This window comes from Rana temporaria, chromosome 4 (genome assembly GCF_905171775.1).
Source record: "Rana temporaria chromosome 4, aRanTem1.1, whole genome shotgun sequence".
NCBI classification, from domain to species: Eukaryota; Metazoa; Chordata; class Amphibia; order Anura; family Ranidae; genus Rana; species Rana temporaria.
The window spans coordinates 428,249,409-428,275,654 of NC_053492.1; the positions used below are offsets into that span (position 1 = coordinate 428,249,409).

The following is a 26,246-nucleotide window of genomic DNA, read 5'->3' on the forward strand; positions in this document are numbered from 1 at the left end:
TTACGTTGTTTCCGTACGGCGGTTTTTGCGTAAGGCTGCCCCTGCTATTAGCAGGGGCAGCCAATGTTACGTATACGCATCGTTCCCGCGTCGCAAAATTTGAAATTTACGTAGTTTGCGGAAGTGAATCGTGAATGGCGCTGGACGCCATTCACGTTCACTTTGAAGCAAATGACGTCCTTGCGACGTCATTTGCCGCAATGCACGTCGGGAAAGTTTCCAGACGGAGCATGCGCTCTATGATCGGCGCGGGAACGCGCCTAATTTAAATGATTCCCGCCCCCTACGGGATCATTTAAATTGCGCGCGCTTGCGCCGGGCATTTTGCTGGCGTGCCCACGCAATTTACATAGCTACTGCTCCGTGAATCAAGGGCAGCGCAGCAAATTTGCGGGGGCGCAGGGCAAAAACGTTGCCCTGCGCCTCCGTAAAAAATGCGCAATTCTACCTGAAACCAGCCCAGTGTTTTTGCACTTTATCGCTATTTGTTTGAAAGGTTGGCACCCTCTTACTTTAGTTTTAATTACACAGTTTTAATTAGTGTCAGCGCCAGTCCTGGTGAAAAAAAATACATCTAAAAAATCGATTTGCTAAAAATCTGAATCGATTTGACCTTGCAACTCGATTCACGATTCAAATCAATTTTTTTTTCCCAGCCCAAATTCTGCCCCATCGTTGATGTTAGTGGGAGGGATTTGCCCTTTCACTGGCGTCAGTGGGAAAAATAATGGTCCATCGTTGGCATCAATGCAAATAATTATGCCCCATCACTGCTGTCAATGGAAGGAATAATGCTCCAAGGGCCTGATAAAGGCAAGCAAAGGGCCCCACCTGGCCCCAGGATGTAGTTTTGGAGTCCTCTGCCTTATGCGATAGCATTGGGCAGGTGACAGGTATTCCTAATGGAGACATCAGGGATCTATTAGACCAGGAGAAAGATGCCTGCCTCAGACAACTTTCCCCCCAACCCAAGGCCTCCTATCAGGTGTCAAACATCCCAGGAGACTACAGGACCAGTCTTACAGTGCTGCCATTTCTCCCACGTGCCACAACCCACTTCCAATTTCAAGATAGTGGCACCAGAGAGTAGAAACCCAGTGACAAATCAACTGCATGGAGGACAACGCTGCACTCCATGGGCTGGCAAGTGTTTGCTTCTATAAAGTCAGCAGCTACAGTATTTCTGACTTGTATTTTATTTTTTTATACTGGAGTGAAGTTCCTCTTTAATGACATTTAGAGCTCCATTTTTAATGCAGAGCAGATATTGCTAGGTTAGTCCACACCATGGCCTGAATTTCGTGGCCCATTCATAAAATGCAGGCAGCAGGAGCCTGCGGTGTCCTAAGGAGTTATCACTGCTTAAAGCAGCAGAGAGACCCCTGTGATTGATAAGAGCAGGTCAAATGAGTGACAGATCATGCAACTGGGCCTGATGATTTTTATTTTATTTTTTATTTCTTTTGCATGCAAATGAATATTCTTCTGCTGATTTCAGAGTCCCAAAGCCAACAGAGAGTTAAGCACGCTTGTAAGCAGACTGCAGGGGACAATTCCTCATTAATCAGGCAGTATGTAGTTGTGTAGAAAAGGTATTTACATTCTTCTTTTACAGTTACCTATTACAGATGCCAGATTGGGTGGAGGTTTCTGCAAAGGAAACTTTGCATAGATAGATCTGCTGACATGTTGCTGGTTATATTCCAGTTCTGCTTCAGCCAGTGCGGTTCTAAAAAGGTAGAGAGAAAAGTAAACTGTACAGCCAGAGTGAAAAGTACATGGGAACTTCACAAAAAATAGGTGTACAAACATGCAGCACAGACCTGGAGCAGTATGTCATCTTATAGGAAGTTCACCATGTTTTTAGCCTTTCCTGTGAAGGACACCCTCTAGTGGTTGGAAACAGCTTTGCAACAAATTATATTGTATATTAGGTGACTAAAGTGGTTCTAAAGGCAGAAGTTTTTTCTTTATCTTAACCCCTTGGCGCTGGCCGTTTGTAAAGTTACCGTTGCTTAAAGCGTAACTCCACTTTTGTTGGGGGAAAAAAAAAAAAACATTCCTCCCCTGAGTGATCTATGTACATTTCAAGGATTAAAACAAATGTTGTTTCAGATTCCTTGCCTTATGTTATTCTGAAGAAATCCCTGTGTTTGCATGTGCCTCGGTTCTGAGTAGGTCTAATACAGTGTTTCTCAATTCCAGTCCTCAAGGCGCCCCAACAGGTCATGTTTTCAGGTTTTCCATTATTTTGCACAGGTGATGTGATCAGTTTCACTGCCTTAGTAATTACCACAGCTGTTTCATCTGAGGGAAATCCTGAAAACATGACCCGTTGGGGCTCCTTGAGGACTGGAGTTGAGAAACACTGGTCTAATAGGAGTGGTTTCATAATTATCTGTCAGCTGCAGGGCTATGATAAGGAAGCTGCTGGGCCTGCATCTCTTTAGACGTGTTCCTATTGGAAATATATCACCAAAAAATAAAAATTATGTTGCAGGGGATGCCTGAAATCTGACTCGTCTCTTAGGCAGACTTCTTGGAAAATTGGTGAGCCAATCACACAAGCAGGATTTTATGTTTCTGGGGGGTGGTCAGTACACACTCTGTGTACAGAACAACTCCAGGTAGCCATATTGCATTGCATATTATAGAAATTTACAGAGGCTGCCGATCGAAAAGGAAAGGTCATTTTTAATAACATTCAATTACAATATGACTTGTATCACAATTGTTATTGTAATTATTATTTCTTCATTTGCTATTTTTTTCCCCCACGAAGGTGGAGTTACCCTTTTACCTAAAGCTCCCGATCGCTGCTTGTGAACAGGAGTTTTCGGACCAAGTGACCACGTGTTCTTAAGCCGTGTCCTGGCTCCCGGCGTCATAAACCTCTTACAGGGCTGGGAGGGTTCTATGCATTAAGATAAAAAACCTTGTGTGCGCAGAAGCCCCCCTCAGTCTCCCTGAATGGACACACGGAGCTACGGCTCGGCTTGGGTGCCCCCATGGCAAGCTGCTTGCTGTGGGAGCATCCAACAGGAGGAAAAGGCCAGGAGTGCCAGCGAGGGACCCAAGAAGAGGAGGATCTGGGCTGCTCTGAGCAAAACCACTGCAACAAAGGAGGCAAGTATAACATTAATGTTTATTTTATATTTAAAAATAACAAACAAGGAGACTTTAGCCTCATACACAGTCATTTAAACGCTGTACCTGTGCTCTTTTGCAGTCTACTAAAATAAGTCTACTGTTAAAGTGAACCTGTTCTTTACCCATAGAACAACAAAAAATAGGATTTTTGTACTCACCGTAAAATCCATTTCTCTGAGTTCATGGACGGACACGGCACCAATTGACCTTAGGGTATTATCCTCCCTTTTAGGAGATTGACTAGGCAGACAAAACAACATGTTAAGTGTTTAACACTCCACACGGTACAGTACCTCCCAGGGGGCGGTTCCCCCGGGTACATCCCCCACACTCTGCTCTGCAGCCCCAGTTCGTAACAAGCAATACAAACAAAGGAGGGGTGGGTGCTGTGTCCATCCATGAACTCAGAGAAATGGATTTTACGGTGAGTACAAAAATCCCATTTTCTCTTCCGTTCATGGACGGACACAGCAGCAATTGACCTTAGGGACGTCCCCAAGCAGTGTAAAAAAAATAAAAAAATCAAGGGGTGGGAAAACACAGCAAACCAAACTTCACCCCAAACAAACCAGAGTTCCTCAACGGAGGAACTTCAACCTTAAACAGCCGCCTGCAAAACCTTGCGGCCGAAGGAGGCATCCGAAGATGCACTCACATCCACCTTGTAAAACTTTGAGAAGGTGTGGACTGACGACCAGGTCGCTGCCTTACACACCTGTAAAACAGATGCTTGATGGCGGAAAGCCCAAGAGGCACCAATTGCCCTCGTCGAATGTGCCGTAACCGGAAAGGGGGGCGCCCGCCCCTTTAAGGCATAGGCCTGGAGCACGACCTGTCTGATCCACCTAGAAACGGTGGCCGACGAGACCGCCAGACCCTTCTTAAGACCAGTCACCGACACGAACAGTGAATCCGACCCCCAAAACGGAGCCGTAGCAGACAGGTACACCCGTAAGGCTCGAACCACGTCCAAGGAATGCAACGCAGCCTCTTTTGGGTTCGCCGGCCGAGAACACAAGGATAGAAGAACAATGTCCTCATTAATGTGAAAGGCCGAAACCACCTTAGGAAGGAATGACGGCTGCGGACGCAGCACCACCTTATCCCTGTGGGTGACCAAATAGGGAGCCTTGCCAGACAAGGCCGCCAACTCAGACACCAGAAAAACCACCTTCTGGGAAAGAGTCAATAAAGGGATTTCCCTAATGCTCTCAAACGGAGACTTTTGAAGCACCGAGAGGATTTAATTCAAGTCCCACGGAGGCAGTGGAGGACGCACAGGAGGGGCAACATGCCGAACCCCCTGCACAAACGTACGCACCAGAGAGTGCGCCGCCAAGGGTCGCTGAAAGAAAACAGCCAGAGCCGAAATCTGCCCCTTAGGCTCCTTTCACACTTATACGACTTCAAAGTCGTGCGATTTTGCCGCGATTTGGGATCAGTACAACTTCGACTTTGCCACAAATTTGGCATTAACCAATGAAAACATACATGGTGTGAGGCAATTCCTTTTCCTGCCACCGCAGTTGTCATTGCTGCTGCAGCAGTAGCAGTGCATGAGGAAGAAGAGACCCCACGGTGCCACCAACGCGTCCGACGCGTCTGCCCACTGGTCTCTTGACCTGGCCACGAACCGTGACACCAGAAGATCCACGTCTGGAGTGCCCCATTTCAGACACAGACTCTGAAACGCCTGCCAGTTCTTTACGCCCGGAATGTAAACGGCCGAAAGAGCCGGAACGTTCCTTTTGGCCCACCAGAGGATGTGAGCGACTTCCGCTGCTGCAGCCGAGATCCGTGTGTCCCCTTGATTGACATATGCCACAGCCGTGGCGTTGTCCGACTGAATCCTGACCGGGCGGCCCTGCAGTCTCAGAGACCACTTGGAGAGGCACAGCCTGATCACCCAGAGTTCCAGGACATTGATTGGCAGGTGAGACACTATCCGAGTCCAGCGTTCCTGGGCTGACTGAACACCCCAGACTCCCCCCCCAGCCAGATAGACTGGCATTCGTTGTGACCACCGTCCAATGGCACGGCAGGAACAACTCCCATGCCCGAAGCACCGGACACGTCAGCCACCACACTAGGGAGGACCTGACCAGGCGACTCACCCGGACTTGGTAATCCAGAGACAAGGGGAGCTTGTCCCAACGCGACAGAATTTCTCTCTGTAACACACGAGTGCGATATTGAACATACGTAACCGCCTCAAAAGAGGCCACCATCAGACCCAGAACTTGCATACAAAAGCGAAGCGACGGCCACTTCTGGGTCGCCAACCACTGCACCGCAGTTTGCAGTGTCTGTAGTTTCTTTGTGGGAAGAAAAACTCTCGCCTCCGAGGAATCCAGGACCAACCCCAGGTATTCCAGGTGCTGGGACGGTAACAACACCGACTTCTGAACATTTAGCAGCCAACCGAATTCCTGGAGGGTCTGGCAGGTGATGGACACATGCACCTCTAATTCTGAGCTTGAAGAAGCTCTCAGGAGAAGGTCGTCCAGGTATCCTACAATAGCGATCCCGCGCTGCCTTAGCAGGGCCAGAATCGGGGCGAACACCTTGGTGAAAACAATTGGCGCCGAAGCCAGGCCGAAAGGGAGGGCCACAAATTGAAAGTGGTCCTCCCCGACCGCAAAGCGCAGAAATCTCTGGTGCTTTGCGCATATGGGGATATGCAAGTACGCGTCCTTGATATCCAAGGACGCCAGGAAGTCCCCTTGATGGAGTGCCGCTACTACAGAGCGAACCGACTCCATCCTGAACTTTTGCACTCAAAACAAAACAGTTGAGGGACTTGAGATCCAGGATTGGACGGACCTCTTCCTTCTTGGGGACTACAAACAGATTGGAGTAAAACCCGATCACCCCCCTGACCAGCAGATCCTGAACAGCCCCAAACAGGGCCTCCCGACGACCCGGAGGAAGCTGGAGGTTGGAAGGAAAAAATCTGTTTGGCGGACAAGAGAGAAACTCTATCTTGTACCCCGAGGAAACTAATTCGCAAAACCAGCGGTCGGAAAGAAAAGACATCCCCCGAGCCGCGAAGCCGGCCCCCCACCCGAGAGACAAGCGGGGGCAGACCTTCATGCGGAAGCAGGTTTGTCCGCAGGCTTGCGGAACCAGGGGCGCCTTAGTGCCCTGGAAGCATTTACCTGCCGCACCGGGCAGACAAAAAAAAACGCTTGGGGGCGGTAAAGGAGGGCCCCTGCCTACAATGAGGCTCCTTACCCTTACCAGATTGTGGGAGCAGAGTGCCCTTACCTCCCGTGGCATCCTTTATGATGTCATCTAGAGAAGCCCCAAAAAGCCTTTCACCCTTAAAGGGTAAATCCACCAAGGCCTTCTTAGAAGACTGGTCCGCATACCAACACTTCAGCCAGACAAGGCGGCGCAACACCACCGCATAGGCCGAGGCCCTGGAGAGCAAGGGAAGCGTATCTAGGGCTGACTCACAGACAAATTTTAGGCCCTGCACCAACTGGTCGGCCAGCGCCACACAGTCCGGAGGGGCTTGATGCTCCTCCAACTCATGAAGCAACAACTTTGCCCGTTCAGTAAGTGTCTGTGACACTAGAGCCCCAGCCAAGACTGGTCTCACCGCCGACCCCACCACTGTGAACATGGAGCGGGGCGACAGCCTCAGCTCTCCTGTCTGCGGGGTCCTTGAAAGCGGGAGCCGCTTCCACAGGCAACGTGGTTGCCTTGTTCAGTCTGGACACAGGGGGGTCCACTGACGGGGGAGAGGTCCACTTTTTCAGGAAGTCCTCATCAAAAAGGATAACGGACCGTAAAGCATTTTGGAACAGCAAAAACCTTTTGCGGGCAATCCCATTCCTTGTACGAATTTTTTTCCAGATAAGGAACACAAGGAAACACTTTCGCAATGCGGGCCGGCTTGCGGAACCCAAAAGGGACCACCGGTTGGAGGCATCCGGGACAGAACCAAAGTCTGCGCAGTTACGGCATGGCTGACGGCCCGGCACACTGTGACACGGACATAGAGCCTGGTCATATGTGTGCCCTGGAGCTCATAGCTCACCGGCCACCCCTGGAGCAACAGGGCATGTCGTGGACAGCCCATCGAGTAGCTAAAGGCCGGGACACGCTCAATGGCCGAACTTGGGGGGACTACAAGGATCCAGCCTGTCATGCAGTTGATAGTAGATCTCAGGATCCAAAAATGCAGGAAGCCATGTCATTCTCCTTGCTAGGCAGAAAAAAACGGGGCTGCAGAGCAGAGTGTGGGGGATGTACCCGGGGGAACCGCCCCCTGGGAGGTACTGTACTGTGTGGAGTGTTTAACACTTAACATGCTGTTTTTTCTGCCTAGTCAATCTCCTAAAAGGGAGGATAATACCCTAAGGTCAATTTCTGCTGTGTCCGTCCATGAACGGAAGAGAAAGGTTTATTTTAGCGTATATCTGAAGTTAAAACTTTGTTTTAGCTATTAGGATATAGACAAAAATCTGTCACAATTATATTTAGGTCATCAGTTTTCAATTGAGGAAATTTCCATCAAATTAATCCTGTCCCATAAAAACAAGAGGAAGTGAGAGGATAACTCCCCACAAATAGAGGGATATACCCTCATAGACAGCTGTCACTGCAACAGATTTCCCCCTTGGAAAACTAAAATATATAATATGAAAACAGAAAAAGACCAAGTGGCCCTTCAAGTCTGAACCTCTATTACTGTTGCAAAGACAACAAAAAAATGTGGATTTGGATTTTCAAGTTTCAATGACAATCGTCACCAGTATAAATAGAGAAAGTGAGTCTTCCCAGTACGGACAGCAGCTGACTAATTGTAAATGACCAAATGCCGTTGACTGGTAACTGAAACTTATTTTAAAATGTAACTTAAAAAAAAAAAAAAAAGGGGTACTAACCCTTCTACAGTAACGAAAACTGAAAAAAAAAAAGAAAGTTTAAATATAGAATAGCAGCCCCACCAGCTGTTCATTTCTATGTTTACCTTGGGTAGATTTAGATAAGCGTTTAAACTTCCCTTGTTTCTGAAGCCCCATCTGCTTCCGGATCACACTCCTGAGGTTACAGACAGGCAGTGGGTAAGTAATGTCATGCCTTCTCACCACCTGTTTTAGCCCCATTTTTGTGTACAATCATGCTGCAACCGCATTCAATTCACGCGATTTCCAGGGTGTTTGCGACGCTTCCCTATTGACTTGCATGTATAGCATTTGGTGTGCTTACCACACACCGATCACCATATATTGGGTCAACTTTGCATTGTGCCAAACCAACATCCTCTGCCTATTACAGCTTAAAGGGGGTGGGTTGGTTGACAAAGACGTGTCTCAACGAGGCCAAAGAGTCACAGACTTCCTCTTGCAGCTGTACTGAAAACAGTAACTAATGTGAGTAAATGCAAATTCAGGAAGTCTGTGGGGGTCCTCCTTTATCCATGTCATGGTATAACTTGCATTTTTAGCTCCGCTTGTAGGGGTTATTGGTCCGCAGCCCAAGGATTCACATTGAGGTGTGGTTCCGTTGTGATGCTATGTAAATGCAATGAGTCAGTGCGTCACCCGTTCCCCATGACGCCGCTAATCTGTAGCGAAACGTACGTTGGGAGGCTGACGCACTGACGTCATCGCTCATGGACGGGTGTCTGCATGCCGGCCGGCTCTATTTTCTATTACGTTTTTATCTTCGTTTTTGTGCAAGTGTAATTTTTAATCATTAAATCCTCCTCTTAGTCTGTATTACATTATGTGAGTGTTCTTTATTTATGGGGGATACAATTGCTGGTTTCCTGGGTCGTCTGACATATTATGAAATGTCCAAAAAATCATAAAATGATGCATAATGCAAACAGAGAATGCTAAGGAAATAAGTAGGCCAACACTTTTTACGCTAAACTAGAGCTTATTCGCAACGTACCATGTTTAGCCCTACTCCATACATACAGGCATACCCCACTTTTAAGTACACAATGGGGACCAGAGCATGTATATAAAACGAAAATGTACTTAAAGTGAAGCAATGCCTTTTTTCACTTCTGGGGCGTCAGGGACTGTAGTGGGGGGGGGGGGGTCAGGGAGTGTTTTTCCAAGTAGCAGGGAATCTGAACTATCCGTGCACAGATTACTCAGCTGCAGCTTTAGCTTGAGAGCTACTTTACATACACTCACGGGTATGTCCTTACTCGCGAGTGTATGTAAAGTGAGTGTACTTAAAGCGGGGTATGCCTGTATATAACTCAGGGGTCCTGGGAAAAAAAGTGTGGGAACTCACCCAAGCGTGAACAGTGCTCATCAAATGCAGCCTGATCAGAGCCAATCAAATGCAGCCTGATCAGAGCCAATCAAATGCAGCCTGATCAGAGCCAATCAAATGCAGCCTGATCAGAGCCAATCAAATGCAGCCTGATCAGAGCCAATCAAATGCAGCCTGATCAGAGCCAATCAAATGCAGCCTAATCAGAGCTAATCAAATTCAGCCTAATCAGAGCTAATCAAATTCAGCCTAATCAGAGCTAATCAAATGCAGCCTAATCAGAGCCAATCAAATGCAGCCTAATCAGAGCCAATCAAATGCAGCCTAATCAGAGCCAATCAAATGCAGCCTAATCAGAGCCAATCAAATGCAGCCTGATCAGTGCCCCAGTAATGCAGCCTGATCAGTGCCCCAGTAATGCAGCCTGATCAGTGCCCCAGTAATGCAGCCTGATCAGTGCCCCAGTAATGCAGCCTGATCAGTGCCCCAGTAATGCAGCCTGATCAGTGCCCCAGTAATGCAGCCTGATCAGTGCCCCAGTAATGCAGCCTGATCAGTGCCCCAGTAATGCAGCCTGATCAGTGCCCCAGTAATGCAGCCTGATCAGTGCCCCAGTAATGCAGCCTGATCAGTGCCCCAGTAATGCAGCCTGATCAGTGCCCCAGTAATGCAGCCTGATCAGTGCCCCAGTAATGCAGCCTGATCAGTGCCCCAGTAATGCAGCCTGATCAGTGCCCCAGTAATGCAGCCTGATCAGTGCCCCAGTAATGCAGCCTGATCAGTGCCCATCAAGAAATGGTCAGAGACTGCCTGATCAGTGCCCATAAGCTCAGCCTCACCAGTGCCCATCAATGCAACTTGATGTGGGGGGTCAGCTGTGTCAGGGTCTCTCACCTTAGCGATGTCAGCTCAGCAGGTCCTTGCACGGCCTCCTGGGGGGCTGATGCTCCTGGTCCAGGGGTCAAGTTGTTGCAAACCAGCGTCTAGCCCCACAACCAGAGCCAGTCACATGCGCGTTACGACTCCCTGGAGTGCTCCGTCTCTCTCCAAGACTCTGGGAATTTCCTCTGCGTTGCTCTCAGTTCTCCACCCTTTCCCATTCTGCACAACTCCCCCTAGTCTGTTTAATACCTCTTACCCCCAGTCTGCACCCCCCGTACCCCTAGTCTGCACAACCCCCCCCCCTTCCCCAGTCTGCACAACACCCCCCTTCCCCAGTCTGCACAATTACCCCCCCCTTCCCCCAGTCTGCACAATTACCCCCACCCTTCCCCCAGTCTGCACAATTACCCCCCTCTTCCCCCAGTCTGCACAATTACCCCCCTCTTCCCCCAGTCTGCACAACTACCCCCCTCTTCCCCCAGTCTGCACAACTACCCCCCTCTTCCCCCAGTCTGCACAACTAACCCCCTTCCTTCCCCCAGTCTGCACAATAAGCCCCCCTTCCCCCAGTCTGCACAATAACCCCCCCTTCCCCCAGTCTGCAAAATAACCCCCCCTTCCCCCAGTCTGCACAATAACCCCTCCCCAGTCTGCACAATTACCCCCCCTCCCCCCCCCCCCAGTCTGCACAATAACCCCCCCTTCCCCCAGTCTGCACAATAACCCCCCCTTCCCCCAGTCTGCACAATAACCCCCCCTCCCCCACAATTATCCCCCCAGTCTGCACAATTACCCCCCCTTCCCCCAGTCTGCACACTTAACCCCCCCCCCCCAGTCTGCACAATTAGCCCCCCCTTCCCCCAGTCTGCACAATTCCCCCCCCCCCCCCCTCAGTTTGCAGGGGGGGGGAGTAAGAAATGAGAGAGAAGTAGAGGCAAAGAAAAAAAAAATTCAGGGGGGAGAGGGGGTTGTGCAGATAGCTCAGTTACCTTTCAACTCAGGTTAGTCACATGAGTCCAGGAAGACATGCAGATACAGCCCGACTCCTGTGTGTAAAACCAACGAGGAGAGGAAGGATGGAAAAGAGCATTATGGCACTTTGGCTCCGCCACCTCTACAGGTGCTAGGGTGAACTGCACCCCATCACTAGAGTCTGGACTTTGTTACGGCGGCTGCTGGAGGAGGAATAGGCGGACCAAGGGAGGGGAGGACGGGCCGCATTGATGACAATGGGAACGGCGTTCCTGCTGTGGAAGAACTACAGGAACGTCGTTCCCATGCATTCCCGCAGGACTCGAGCCCTGATATAACCAATCCACAAGGAATCTGTCACTGCGGAACCACCAATAATAACTTGTGAGTACACACGCCCTTTGTATAGATGCATCTGTGGGGCCGGGAATGCTTTTGCTGCTTATGTTTAGTGGTCCACAGTGACAACTTCCTGGCGGGATTGCTAAGGCTGGATTTGAACCAGTATCCAAAACACACCTGAGCTCATCCCTACCCAGCATTTATATCCACACAGGTAGCACAAGTCTAGTTTAATGTGACAAACTGTTACTACCTAAGCTATACTGTATATTCAGGAGCTGTACAGTGTAGAGTATGCAAGATAAAAGATACAAAAATAGCGTAAGGATCTCGGTCACAAGAAGAATACAAACGAGGAATCATATCACTTACTTTGATGATGGAGACCAAAACACAGGTCTGTAATCCTGATAAATATGCCCCTGCAAGGCAAAAATTTGAAACGTAACTATCCAAAAGTCAAGCAGTCACTAGCCATAGGTACAATACAAAGATTACTGGACCTCTATATGATTTTTTAGAAAACCTTTCACACAAACATTATGCAAACCCTCATAAGCACAACCCACAAAAAGCTCAATACCTTTTCATGCATTTTGCTGAAGACATCCAACTGTTTTGCCTCGTAATTCTTATCAAAGGTGCAATAGCACTTTTCCCAGTCTGCCATCACTCCCCAGCGAATGAATGATGATTTTTGCTTCTCTATGGCTTTTTCTGCAAATGCCTTGGCTAAACAGAAAAAGAGCATATAGTTTTAAATAATAATAAAAAAAAAAAATTATGATCTCTTTATCAAATGCATTTTTCTCCATCACTCATTGAGGGACATTGCTTTATGATATTAAGCAAAATAGGGATGTACTGCCACCTACAGGAAACTAAAGGCTGAAGCTATAACCCCTTCCACTTCACAACTGCTCAGTTTTGCTTAGTGTCCTTAGGAGAATAGTTGTACTCCACCATAACTCAGAAAACTGGCCTACATTGTGACAATCATGGGAAAGAAAAGTAGAATTGAGTAAAATAAAATAGCTTTTAAGGTGGACACCATCAATTCCAACAATAGAATGCAATTCCTTGCCCTAGGAGGGCAGCAAATATACAATTCAATAACCCACTACTGCATATATTCAGCTTGCCCAACCTATTATAGGATCATGCTGACAGAAAGTATGTCACAATGTATGACAGCTGAAAAAACACCTTCTGACTGGTTATTGTAGATAAATGGTAAGTCAGGAGTGCGGCAGTTTTAATTTTGTAGGCTTTTTCACCCCTTTATTTTCACCTGGGCATCAAGCCTGTGATTTTTCAACTTCCTTTGGCATACCAAATTGTCAAGCAAAATGGACTGAATTCATGTGCGCAACAGATTACCATCCTTAGTAAGTGCAACATGGGAGACTTTATAGAGATCAGATAGGGTCACCAGTTTAGAATGCAACATAGTCCACAGTCCTCTCCAGATCCCTTGGTGACAGTCGCACCCAGGCACCCTATCCTCTACCCCCCACCCTCTTGGTTTTGTTTGTTTCCCTATTCTGCTCCTACTTCCCTTGTGGCTTCTCCCACATGGACTGTTTTTTTTTCCTCTAGACTATGCCTGTTACATTCTTTCCCATATGACTCTCCTAGCTATCTCAAGCTCTTGAGTAACTAGTGTTACCAAACCGCTGCTCCTTGTGATTTCCCTGCAGCCATAAGTTCCAGAACTGTTGTTCTTTGTGATTTGCTGTGGCCATAAGTTTCTCCATCATTTTGATTGTATTATTCTTCAAAAACCACAAACCAATTTTTAGGAGTATAGGTTGTTTCCAACGTACTGGAATGTAGATTTTTACTGCATTTATCAGGATACATAGTAGGTGAGGCTGAAGACACAAGTCTATCAAATCCAACCCATGTGTGTGGTTATATGTCAGTATTACATTGTATATCCCTGTATGTTGTGGTCATTCAGGTGCTTATCTAATAGTTTTTTGAAACTATTGATGTTCCCTGCTGAAACTACCACCTGTGGAAGGGAATTCCACATCCTTGCCGCTCTTACAGTAAAGAACCCTCTACGCAATCTAAGGTTAAACTGCTTTACTTTTAATATTAATGTGTGGCCACATCGGCAGAATGGAACGGCTGGACACAAGCACGTACCTGTACGTCCTCTTTAAGTGCCCAGCTGTGGGTCGCGGGCCCCGGTCCGAAGCTCCATGACCGCGGCCGCAGGACCCGCGGACCCGATCGCCGCCGGAGTCCCGCGATCGGTCCCCGGAGCTGAAGAACGAAGAGAGCTGTGTGTAAACACAGTTTCCCCGTTCTTCACTGTGGCGCTGTCATTGATCGTGTGATCCCTGATATAGGGAAACACGATCAATGATGTCACGCGTCCAACCCCGCCCCCTACAGTTAGAAACACATATGAGGTCACACTTAACCCCTTCAGCGCCCCCAAGTGGTTAACTCCCAAACTGCAATTGTCATTTTCACAGTAAACAATGCATTTTTATAGAATTTTTTGCTGTGAAAAATGACAATAGTCCCAAAAATGTGTCAAAATTGTCTGATGTGTCCGCCATAATGTCGCAGTAAAAAAAAAAACGCTGATCGCCACCATTACGATTTTTTTTTCTTAACCAAAAATAGGTAGAATATGTATCGAATATGTATCGAATATGTATCGTCCTAAACTGAGGGGAAAAAAACATTTTTTTAATATATATTTTTGGGGGATATTTATTATAGCAAAAAGTAAAAAATATTGCATTTTTTTCAAAACTGACGCTCTATTTTTGTTAAAAGCGCAAAAAATAAAAACAGCAGAGGTGATCAAATACCACCAAAAGAAAGCTCTATTTGTGGGGAATAAAGGACGCCAATTTTGTTTGGGAGCCACGTCGCACGACCGCGCAATTGTCAGTTAAAGCGACGCAGTGCCGAATCGAAAAAAGGGGCCTGCCCCTTTACCTGCATATTGGTCTGGGTCTTAAGTGGTTAAACTCCCTTCCACGGAAAAGTATTTTCCCTATTGTGGGGTCACCAGTATGGTATTTGTAAATTGAAATCATATCCCCTCTCAAGCATCTCTTCTCCAGAGAGAATAAGTTCAGTGCTCGCAATCTTTCCTCATTACTAATATCTTCCAGTCCCTTTATTAGCTTTGTTGCCCTTCTCTGGACTCACTCCATTTCCAGTACATCCTTCCTGAGGACTGGTGCCCAGAACAGAACAGTATGCTTCCGGTGAGGCCGGACCAGAGTCTTGTAGATTGGGAGAATTATCGCTTTATCTCTGGAGTTAATCCCTTTTTTAAAGTGCAAGTAAACCCCCCTATCGTTTTCAGCCAAGGAAGCTGCCACCTGTGTCTGTTTAACCACTTCCATACCAGGTACTTACGCAGCTTCCCGCCCAAGCCAATTTTCAGCTTTCAGCACTGTCGCACTTTGAATGGCAATTGCGCGGTCATGCTACACTGTACCCAAACAAAATTGGCGTCCTTTTTTCCCCACAAATAGAGCTTTCTTTTGGTGGTATTCGATCACCTCTGCGATTTTTTTTTTTTGCGCAACAACTAAAAAAAGGCTGAAAATTTGGAAAAAAAATTACGTTTTTATTTTTTTCTGTTAATTTTTTTGTAAATAAGTTTTCTCTTTCAATTACGGGCACTGATATGGCGGCACTAATGGGCACCGATGAGATGGCACTGATGGACATCGATGAGGTAGTACTGACGGGCACAGATGAGGTGGCACTGATTGGCGGCGCTGGTATGCGGCACTGATGGGCACACATAGGCGGCACTGATGGGCACACATAGGCGGCACTGATGGGCACACATAGGCGGCACTGATGGGCACACATAGGCGGCACTGATGGGCACACATAGGTGGCACTGATGGGCACACATAGGCGGCACTGGGCACTCATAGGCGGCACTGGGCACTCATAGGCGGCACTGGGCACTCATAGGCGGCACAGATGGGCACGCATGGGCGGCACTGATGGATACTTATGGGTGGCACAGATGGGCACTGATAGGTGGGCACTGGGCATGGATGGGCACTGTGGGGTGGCACTGGGGTGGCACTGATGGACACTGGGGTGGCGCTGATGGACACTGGGGTGGCGCTGATGGACACTGGGGTGGCGCTGATGGACACTGGGGTGGCAGCACTGATTTTTGCCAGGTTGCCAGTCAGTGCCCCTTTGTGGGCACTGACTGGCATCTTTTTTTTTTTTCTTTATGCTTTTTTTTTTTTTTTTTTCTGTCATTTTTTTTTCTGTCATTTTTTTTTTTTTTTTGCCCACCCTGGTGCTCCAGGGTGGGCATCCCTGGTGGTCCAGTGTGGCGATCCGAGGGGGGGCTGCGCTGATAAACAATCAGCGCTAACCCCCCCTGTCAGGAGAGCCGCCGATCGACTATCCTCTACTCGCGTCTGTCAGACGCGAGTGAGGAAGAGCCATCGGCGGCTCTTCCTGTTTACATCGTGATCAGCCGTGGTTGGACACGGCTGATCACGTGGTAAAGAGTCTCCGCCGGAGGCTCTTTACCGAGATCGGAGATGCAGGGTGTCAGACTGACACCCCGCATCACCGATCGCCGCGATGCGCGCCCCCACGGGCGCGCGCGGCATGAAATCCTGCAGGACGTTCTAGAACGTCCTGTCAGGATTTCATAACCACTTCCCGGACGTAAATCGGCCATAGGCCGGGCGGGAAGTGGTTAACCTACAACTGCCATGGTGCTGCACATGTGATCAGTTGTGACACCAGCCATTGGATGGTGTGACAGTTTGGTTGAGTGCACAACCAATGGGAGTGTTACATTTCCGGCACGTGGCAGAAATTTAACTATTTTATGGATGGGTTTACTTCCGCTTTAATGCATGCCAATATTCCGTTTGCTTTGTAAGCAGCAGCTTGGCATTGCATGCCATTGCTGAGCCTATCATTTACTAAGACCACCATGTCCTTTTCCATCCTAGATTCCCCCAGAGTTTCTCCCCCCAGTGCTTTAAAAAAAATGTTGCCACCCAAATGCATTATTTTAAATGTTTCCTTATTAAACCACATTTGCCATGTAGTTGCCCACCTCATAAATTTGTTCAGATCTTCTTGCAAGGTTTCCACATCTTGCAGAGAAGTTATTGCCCTGCTTAGCTTAGTATCGTACGCAATCTAGTTCAGGTGTATTAATAGATATTGTCAGAGGTGTCAAATGATGGGGGAATGCTCCAATTCATCACAACATGCTGCAGCACAGCTCTGCCTGAATTGCAGTGTGAATGGGACACACAGAAAACAATTGGTTTGTGTGTGTCCTTGGAGTAACAGGAGGTTTGCAATGTGTGAATTTGCCCTAACAATGGGGCATCTGTCATCTGCTGTCCTTCCTCTCCCCTGTAGCCAGTGCTGGGAGCCAATCACATGACCAGAGTGTCTGTAGATTAGGTACATAAGCATCTTTCCTTTACAGGGTAGTTAGTATAGGGCAGTGATGGCGAACCTTGGCACCCCAGATGTTTTGAAACTACATTTCCCATGATGCTCCAGTACACTGCAGAGTGCATAGTCATTATGGGAAATGTAGTTTCAAAACATCTGGGGTGCCAAGGTTCACCATCACTGGTATAGGGCATAAAATTGGGGTGGGGGCTTAGTTAGGCTTTTACTAGGCTTGGACTTTAAGCCCTGGTTCACACTGATGTGGTGCAGGAAGCGCAGCGGTTCCTGTACGTTTCTCCCACCGCATAGCAAACGTGATCTGCAGAGGGCGGAAATTAAAAGTTGACACCTCAAAAGCAGGTCACAAAACGCAGTGTGTTCTCCTGAACCGGATCACATAAGTGTAAACACACATGCGTTCCGGTTCCCGTGTGAACAAATAAAAGCTGCCTGCACCCCTTTCATGCAGATGCGGTGCAATCTGAGCCATGAAAATGAATGGGTTCAAATCACACTGCACAGAATCGCATATTATTTACACAGGAATGCGGTGCGATTCCGGTGCGATCCTAGGCTTGAGAATAAATTATATTAAAGCACAGTTGTCCTTTAATTGTGCTCTGTAGTGCTCAGAGAGCAGATGGCTTTGAGGGGCATATTGATCAAACCTACATCACATACCTACAACAGATCACCCCTAAAAGCAAGCATCTTACAATTAACAAGTCAGGAAATAAGCTGGCTCCTTGCATCTTTTACGCTTCAAACCAAAACTATAAATATGATCAAGTGGGAGAGGGATCTATCCCAAACCTTTTCATGGGAGGAATGGCAGAAAGCCATCCATATTAATAATACCTCATCTTCATGTGTAGAACACTGGGAAAACGCCCCAAAAATACTAAACCGCTGGCATTTGACCTCATACAGACTCCAAAATATTCCCTACCTCATCCCCCATATGCTGGAGATGTGACACCCATACAGGTAATTTACTACACACACTTTGGGATTGTAAAGCTTTATGTAGCTTTTGGAATAATGTATCCTCCTTTATTGTGTCTTTCACTGGAAACCTAAAGATACTCACTCCAGAATTGGCCTTATTAGGTTTAAAACTAGACATTTATCCTCCCCATTATAGAACTGTAGTCGCCAATATCCTCACAGCAGCAAGGCTCACCATAACAAAATTATGGAAATCTACCTTAGCACCTAATTTATCAGAAGTTATCCAGAGACTCAACACTCACTATGAACTAATGTTAGCGCACAAAAAAGGTTTCACAGCTAAATTCACAAAAAATTGGAATGAATGGATTACACATCCTAGGGCCTATCATTTTCTGAAGAATTCTAAGAACTATTGATGTGCTCCTGTACGACTACGCTCTCAAATTTGGTCGGATATTAAAGATAACTTCCGTCTCGCCTCCCCTTCCCTTTTGTTACCCCTTTATGTTTGTTCTTGTTCTATATTATATTGAGTCATTATCCCTTGTTTACAGTATGATCCCGTTGGGGTAAACAGGGATTTGTAGTTACTTGATTAACCACTTGGGATCCGCGCTATGGACGAAAGACGTCCACACGCGGCTCTCAAGTGCCGAGTGGACGTCTTTGGACATCCTCTTGTTGACATTCCCCGTGCGCGCAGCGGGGAAACAACGTGCCCGGCGCATCAATGGGAAGCCGATGCGTGTGCCTGGCGGCCGCAATGTCCGCCAGGTAGCCGCGATCGGCGGTGACAGCAGGGACGTGGAGCTCTGTGTGTAAACACAGAGCTCCACGTCCTGTCAGGGAGAGAGGAGACCGATCTGTGTCCCTTGTAAATAGGGACACAGCATCGGTCACCTCCCCCAGTCAGTCCCCTCCCCCCACACAGTTAGAACACACCCAGGATACACATTTAACCCCTTCCTCACCCCCTAGTGTTAACCCCTTCACTGCCAGTCACATTTATACAGTAATTAGTGCATTTTTATAGCACTGATCGCTGTATGAATGTGAATGATCCCAAAATTGTGTCAAAAGTGTCCGATACGTCCGCCGCAATATCGCAGGTCTGACAAAAAAAAACATAAATCTATCCCCTATTTTGTAGGCGCTACAACTTTTGCGCAAACCAATATTCGCTTATTGCGATTTTAACAAAAATATGTAGAAAAATATGTATTGGCCTAAACCGAGGGGAATTTTTATTTTATTTTTAAAAAAAATGGGATATTATTATAACAAAAAGTAAAAAATATTGTGTTTTTTTTCCTAATTTTCTGTCTTTTTATGTTTATAGCGCAAAAAATAAAAATCGCAGAGATGATCAAATACCACCAAAAGAAATCTCTCTTTGCGGGAAAAAAATGATAAAAATATAATTTGAGTACAGTCTTGACCGCGCAATTGTCATTCAAAATGCATCAGCGCTGAAAGCTGAAAATTGGTCTGGGCACGAAGGGGGTTTAAGTGCCCAGTAATGAAGTGGTTAAGCAATCGAACATTATCCAATCGGACAAATGTCCTACAATATTGCCGTTAAGTATGTTGATAGTTCGTTGCCTACCCAGGCACATATTTGATAACGATGTATGACTAAGACACTGAATTATTTTTTGTTTCCTTTAAAAAATACAATAAAAATATTTTGAAGAGAAAATAAGCCGGCTGCCATTTTTGACAATAATTGTTGCCTGCCTGTCATGCAGACACGCTGGCTTCAATACTATGAACCAGGGACCTGGAACAAATATCTACATAAGGAGAAGGCACTGGATGGGGACTTAGACTATTAATCATAACATCTGCATGACAGGTACATTTTAAAAAGGTACAATATCTGTTTGGACAGGCAGCTAGTAGCATGAATCTAGTTCAGTTAAAACCTCCTTAATCTTTGTTTTTAACAAGAACAGCCCCATACTTCATACATAGCTCTTCTGCCTTAATTGTTTTCTGTAGTTCTGCAAACTTTTTATGCCATAACATTATCGAAGTAATTTGTCATTGCTCTTATGTTTCCCTACCTCTACTTCTGATTTCCATAGGTGTCAGATTGTCGGCTTTGTCTCCAAGGTCAGCCAGGGCTTTTAGTTCTATTGGTAACCCATGACAATCCCATCCTGGAACATAGGAAACCTTGTACCCCCGCATCATATGGAAACGATTTGTAATGTCCTTTAGGATCTGAAAGACAAATGAATGTTAAACTGACATCTTCAGTAATTTGTTTAAGATATTTCTGGTTAAGTTGTTGAGCAAAGCTTTAAAGTGGTTGTAAACCTCAGATGTAAAGAATGCATATCCCTCTATAGTGTGTAGTAATTGTCTCAATTAAGAGAAAAAAGGACGCCAATTTTGTTTGGGAGCCACGTCGCACGACCGCGCAATTGTCAGTTAAAGCAACGCAGTGCCGAATCGCAAAAAGGGGCTTCAGGAAAAACTTTTATTTTTAATTTTGGATAGAGTAAGGAGAGAGTATAACCACTGTCAGATATATATATATTTTTTTTGTCATCTGTGTCTGATTGCAGAGATTTCCCTTCACTTCCTGTCCCAAAACCAAACAGGAAGTGAGAGAAAAATCCCTGTAAATCAAGTAAATTCCCTGGGGATCCCCAGGTCATCAGAAGTAATGCACCCATTGGAAGATTCCCCTCGATTACTTTTCTGGTGACAACCCAAAATGTGGGTAATTTCTTTTACTTTCACTGATAGAGGTAAACAGGACCAATAGCGAGAGTGAATCTCCCGAATGAGGGCACAGAACACAATAAAAACGGACAGGTGTTCTCCACTCTATCCAAAAGGGGTAAAAAAAAAAAAAAAAAAAGTTTTGCTTTTAGCTATACTTTACGCTTTCACAATAGAGCCTGGCTACTACACAGACCTTCACCAGATTCTGTGTGCTCCAGCTTTAGTAAATCTCTCCAACTGTCCAGGGGTGCATGTTTTCCCAGATGATTTCTCTGTTTAATTTGTGTATGATACAGTCCAGGTTGCTAGCAGTCGTAACATTCTTAGTGAGAAAGCAGTAGAAAGGTACAAATTTACAGTAGGTGAGGTGATACTTTGTTGGCTGAGCATTTAGATAACCAGCCAAAAGATACTGACTACATTTTACCATCTACTGCTGTCTATGGCCAATATGGTACAACAAGGTGCAGGAACAAATAAGACTTCTTCAGTTAGCATAAGGCAATGCTGAAAGCATGAAGACAACATAAAATGCTTAGGTGGGGTTATTTAGTGAAAGTGCAAAATAAAAAATAAACCTGCACTTTAATGGGTAAAGTTTTTTACCATTTAGCTACACTGTCACTGGACAATTGAGATATAACCCATGGGTGATCCAGTAATAAACTGTTACCTTATTCAGTGCGTGTCCAACGTGGGGGTCCCCATTAGCATAGGGCGGTCCATCGTGCAAGCTGAACTCCTTCTTGATCTTTCTGGTTCTTTGCCAGTTGTAAAGTTGTAGGAAGTTACACTCCTGTGTGGGAAAAAGATGGGAAAACGTTCATACACTCCCCCCAGCAGATACACGCCCCACCTCCTCCTCCACATTCCCCCAGCAGAGCGCCCCTCCTCCTCCACGCTCCCCCAGCAGAGCGCCCCCTCCTCCTCTACGCTCCCCCAGCAGATACACGCCCCCCTCCCCCAGCAGAGCGCCCCCCTCCTCCTCCTCCACGCTCCCCCAGCAGAGCGCCCCCCTCCTCCTCCTCCACGCTCCCCCAGCAGAGCGCCCCCCTCCTCCTCCTCCACGCTCCCCCAGCAGAGCGCCCCCCTCCTCCTCCTCCACGCTCCCCCAGCAGAGCGCCCCCCCTCCTCCTCCTCCACGCTCCCCCAGCAGAGCGCCCCCCTCCTCCTCCTCCTCCACGCTCCCCCAGCAGAGCGCCCCCCTCCTCCTCCTCCACGCTCCCCCAGCAGAGCGCCCCCCTCCTCCTCCTCCACGCTCCCCCAGCAGAGCGCCCCCCCCCTCCTCCTCCACGCTCCCCCAGCAGAGCGCCCCCCCCCTCCTCCTCCACGCTCCCCCAGCAGAGCGCCCCCCCCTCCTCCTCCACGCTCCCCCAGCAGAGCAGCCCCCTCCTCCTCCTCCACGCTCCCCCAGCAGAGCAGCCCCCTCCTCCTCCTCCACGCTCTCCCGGCAGAGCGCCCCCTCCTCCTCCACGCTCCCCCGGCAGAGCGCCCCCTCCTCCTCCACGCTCCCCCGGCAGAGCGCCCCCTCCTCCTCCTCCTCCACGCTCCCCCGGCAGAGCGCCCCCTCCTCCTCCTCCTCCACGCTCCCCCGGCAGAGCGCCCCCTCCTCCTCCTCCTCCACGCTCCCCCGGCAGAGCGCCCCCTCCTCCTCCTCCACGCTCCCCCGGCAGAGCGCCCCCTCCTCCTCCACGCTCCCCCAGCAGAGCGCCCCCTCCTCCACGCTCCCCCAGCAGAGCGCCCCCTCCTCCACGCTCCCCCAGCAGAGCGCCCCCTCCTCCACGCTCCCCCAGCAGAGCGCCCCCTCCTCCTCCTCCACGCTCCCCCAGCTGAGCGCCCCCTCCTCCACGCTCCCCCAGCTGAGCACCCCCTCCTCCTCCACGCTCCCCCAGCAGAGCGCTCCTTCCTCCTCCTCCTCCTCCACGCTCCCCCAGCTGAGCACCCCCCTCTCCTCCACGCTCCCCCAGCAGAGCACCCCTCCTCCTCCACGCTCCCCCAGCAGAGCACCCCTCCTCCTCCTCACACGCTCGTGGAATGGCGCCAAACTTCGGTACTTAAAAAAAATCCCCAAAGGCAACGCTTACATTTTTTTTTACTAGTTACATGTTTTCAGTTACAGAGGTCTAAAGCTAGAATTATTGCTCTCGTTTTAACGTTCGTGGCAACACCTCAAATGTGTGGTTTGGACACACATGCATTCGCTTCTGCGTGCGAGCACACAGGGACAGGGGCACTTTAAAAAAAATAATGTATTATTGTTAATTTTACTTCAAAAAAATAATTTTGACACTTTAAAAAAATGTGATCACTTTTATTCCTATTACAAGGAATGTAAACATCCCTTGTAATAGGAATATGGCAAGACAGGTCCTCTTCACAGTGAGATATAGGAGCCAATAAGACCTCACATCTCACCACTAGGCTGGGAAGCCTAAACAAAAAAAAACAATCACCGCTTCCCAGCCGAGGCGGCGCCGTTTCTTTGAATGCAGAGGCTGGGCATGACATCATAACATCGCGCCCTTCCTCCGACAATCATAGAGACTCCGGCGACCATCTGGTCCGCCGGAAATCTCTATGATCAGCACCCGGGGCCAGCGGATCCGTTCTCCGACTCACCGATCGCAGCGGTGAGTCGGTAGAAGCACCGGGAGAGGGGGGGGGGGACGTCCCCTTTCGCCACACGTAAGAACGATCAAGTGGTGGAAAAGCCGCTATATGATTGTTCTTATGGTGTAGATAATCACCGGCTGAAAATGTCGATATCTGAATAATGCCTGTAGCTCCACCCATCATTTAGATATACCACCACAAAGCCCAGGACGTCATATGACAGCCTCTGGGCGCCAAGTGGTTAAAAAAAAAGTGTGAAATGAAAAACTCCGGTGGGTGCAACAAGATGTCTGCTTACCCCCTTCTCAGTGTATCCTTACTGTGGAGGAGTGGAGCAAGATGTCTGCTTACCCCCTTCTCAGTGTATCCTTACTGTGGAGGAGTGGAGCAAGATGTCTGCTTACCCCCTTCTCAGTGTATCCTTACTGTGGAGGAGTGGAGCAAGATGTCTGCTTACCCCCTTCTCAGTGTATCCTTAGGCTCCATTCACACTAATGCGTTTTTTGGTGCATTTTGCAGAAAAGCAGGGACATTTTTTAACATGGGTTCCTATGGAACATGTTCACATCAATGCTTTTTTGTGCCTCTGCGTTTTTGGAAAGGGTCGGGGACTGTTTTCCCGCAAAAAGCAGCGTTTTGCATGTAATAGAAGTCAATGGACCCGCATTTTTTTTTTTTACCTGTTTATAGCTGGTTGTTAAAGCGAGTTCACCCGGAAAAATTTTTTTTAACATTAGATTTGGCCTAATTACGGGAAGCAGAATCGGGTGTTTTAATTAAAATCAATGCAGTACTAACTGTTTTTAAGATAGATGTTCTCCCGCCACTTTCGGGTATGGGCTGCGGGACTGGGCGTTCCTATTTGATTGACAGCCTTCCGACGGTCGCATACAGCGCGTCACGAGTTGCCGAACGTCGGTGCGGCGCTATACGGCGCCTGCGCACCGACGTTCGGCTACTTTCGGAAACTAGTGACGCGCTATATGCGACAGTCGGAAGGCTGTCAATCAAATAGGAATACCCAGTCCCGCAGCCCATACCCGGAAGCGGCGGGAGAACATCGATCTTAAAAACAGTAAGTACTGCATTGATTTTAATCAAAACACCCGATTCTGCTTCCCGTAATTAGGCCCAATCTACTGTTAAAATTAGATTTTTTTGGGTAAACCTCCACTTTAAATGAAATGTAAAAAAATTAAAATGGATGTAAAAAAAAAAAAATTTTAAAACGCAAATCGCGGCAACATCGCGGTAAAAACGCAAGTCAAAAAATGCAGCAAGCACCGCAAAAATGCTCAAAAGCAACATGCATAGGTGTGAATCGAGCCTTAGACCCCTTTCACATTGAGGAGTTTTTCAGGCGGTACAGTGCTAAAAATAGCGCTGCTATCCCGCCTGAAAAACTCCTGCCCAGCTACCTCAATGTGAAAGCTGGAGGGCTTTCACACTGAGGCGATGCGCTGGCGGGAGACAAAAAAAATCTCCTGTCAGCAGCATCTTTGGAGCGGTGAGAGGAGCGGCGTGTATACCACTCCTTCCCATTGAAAACAATGGGAAACCGCGGCAATACCGCCCGCAATGCGCCTCTATAGAGGTAAGGTAAGGATGAGCTCCGGCGTGTTCGCATAGAACATGTGCAGAGCCCGCCAGGAAGTGAGCACGGCGCTGTGCTAATCACAGCCAGGGAGACATTGTCCCGATGCTCGGCTGCAGGGATCGTGAAATGTCTCCCTGGCCGTTATTAGCGCAGCGACATGCTCACTTCCTGGCGGGCTCTGCACGTGTTCTATGCGAACACGCCGGAGCTCATCCTTAGCGGGCGGTATTAACCCTTTATCGGCCGCTAGCGGGGGTTAATACCGCACCGCTAGCGGCCAATTCCCGCAGCAATCCCAGCGGTATAGCGCCGCTATTTTTAGCGGCGCTATACCGCCACCGCGGCTACAGGTCCAATGTGAAAGGGGCCTTACTGTGGAGGAGTGTAGCAAGATGTCTGCTTACCCCCTTCTCAGTGCATCCTTACTGTGGAGGAGTGGAGCAAGATGTCTGCTTACCCCCTTCTCAGTGCATCCTTACTGTGGAGGAGTGTAGCAAGATGTCTGCTTACCCCCTTCTCAGTGCATCCTTACTGTGGAGGAGTGGAGCAAGATGGCGGCGGCGACGAAAGAACACTTCTGTTACACTTTCTGACAGGTCGCCTAATCTGATGAAACACCCAGACAGCCATCAGGTGTTTTAACCCTTCACTAGACAAAAAACAAAGTTTGTTTATAGTGTAATGTCCGGCCTACAATAAGGTGCATAGTTATAAAGTAGCTAATATACATTCACTATGGGTGAATTTTCCCGCGCTTCACGTGTTTTACATAAACAAGTGATTTGCTGTGAATGTTGGGTGAAAGTCACATTCACAGCTTTATAAATCTGTCCCCGAATTATTATACAATGTGGAGCTTTATAAATGACAGGAGTGAGTCCAGCACAGTCCATAGGAGGTGTGCTCTGCTAATACACACCCACATGCCCCCTCACTGTCATCACACAGGCCTGACTCCTCCCTCAGCTGTCGCCCTTAGCAACCAGATTCCTCCCGCCTGCACAGTTGCTATGGGCGACAGCCCCAGAGACTCGCTGCCCCTCCCCCTGACCTCCTGCAGGCGGCGCTCGGTGGTGACGATGTCCTCTGGGCTGCGGCGGATAGGGAAGTCGGTGTGGGGGAGCAGCACGGTGTCTCGGTATTTCTTGTGCTCCGGACTCTCCTGGCTGCTGCTCAGTCCCGAAGCCGCCCTCACTCTCCAGGAGTAGCGGCCCCCCGGTAGCCGGCACCTCAGCAGGGTCAGCATGTTCCCTGTCAGTGTGTACGGGAAGTACGGAGAGAGGACGGCGGCCGGAGAGGAGCAAACTTCCTG

The 26,246-nt window shown here is 48.2% G+C and overlaps 1 protein-coding gene across 1 annotated transcript in view; it reads right to left on the bottom strand.

Moving 5' to 3' along the window:
- Positions 1-26,246, bottom strand: part of IARS2 (isoleucyl-tRNA synthetase 2, mitochondrial) — an 88,614-nt gene extending 62,368 nt beyond the window's left edge. The window contains exons 1-6 of the mRNA XM_040351420.1: positions 25,986-26,246; positions 21,398-21,520; positions 20,055-20,214; positions 12,176-12,324; positions 11,965-12,014; positions 1,620-1,729 (exon numbers count right to left, since the gene is read on the bottom strand). Of these exons, the coding sequence (XP_040207354.1) occupies positions 1,620-1,729; positions 11,965-12,014; positions 12,176-12,324; positions 20,055-20,214; positions 21,398-21,520; positions 25,986-26,180 (787 nt within the window). The 5' untranslated portion in view covers positions 26,181-26,246. The remainder of the gene's footprint in view (positions 1-1,619; positions 1,730-11,964; positions 12,015-12,175; positions 12,325-20,054; positions 20,215-21,397; positions 21,521-25,985) is intronic.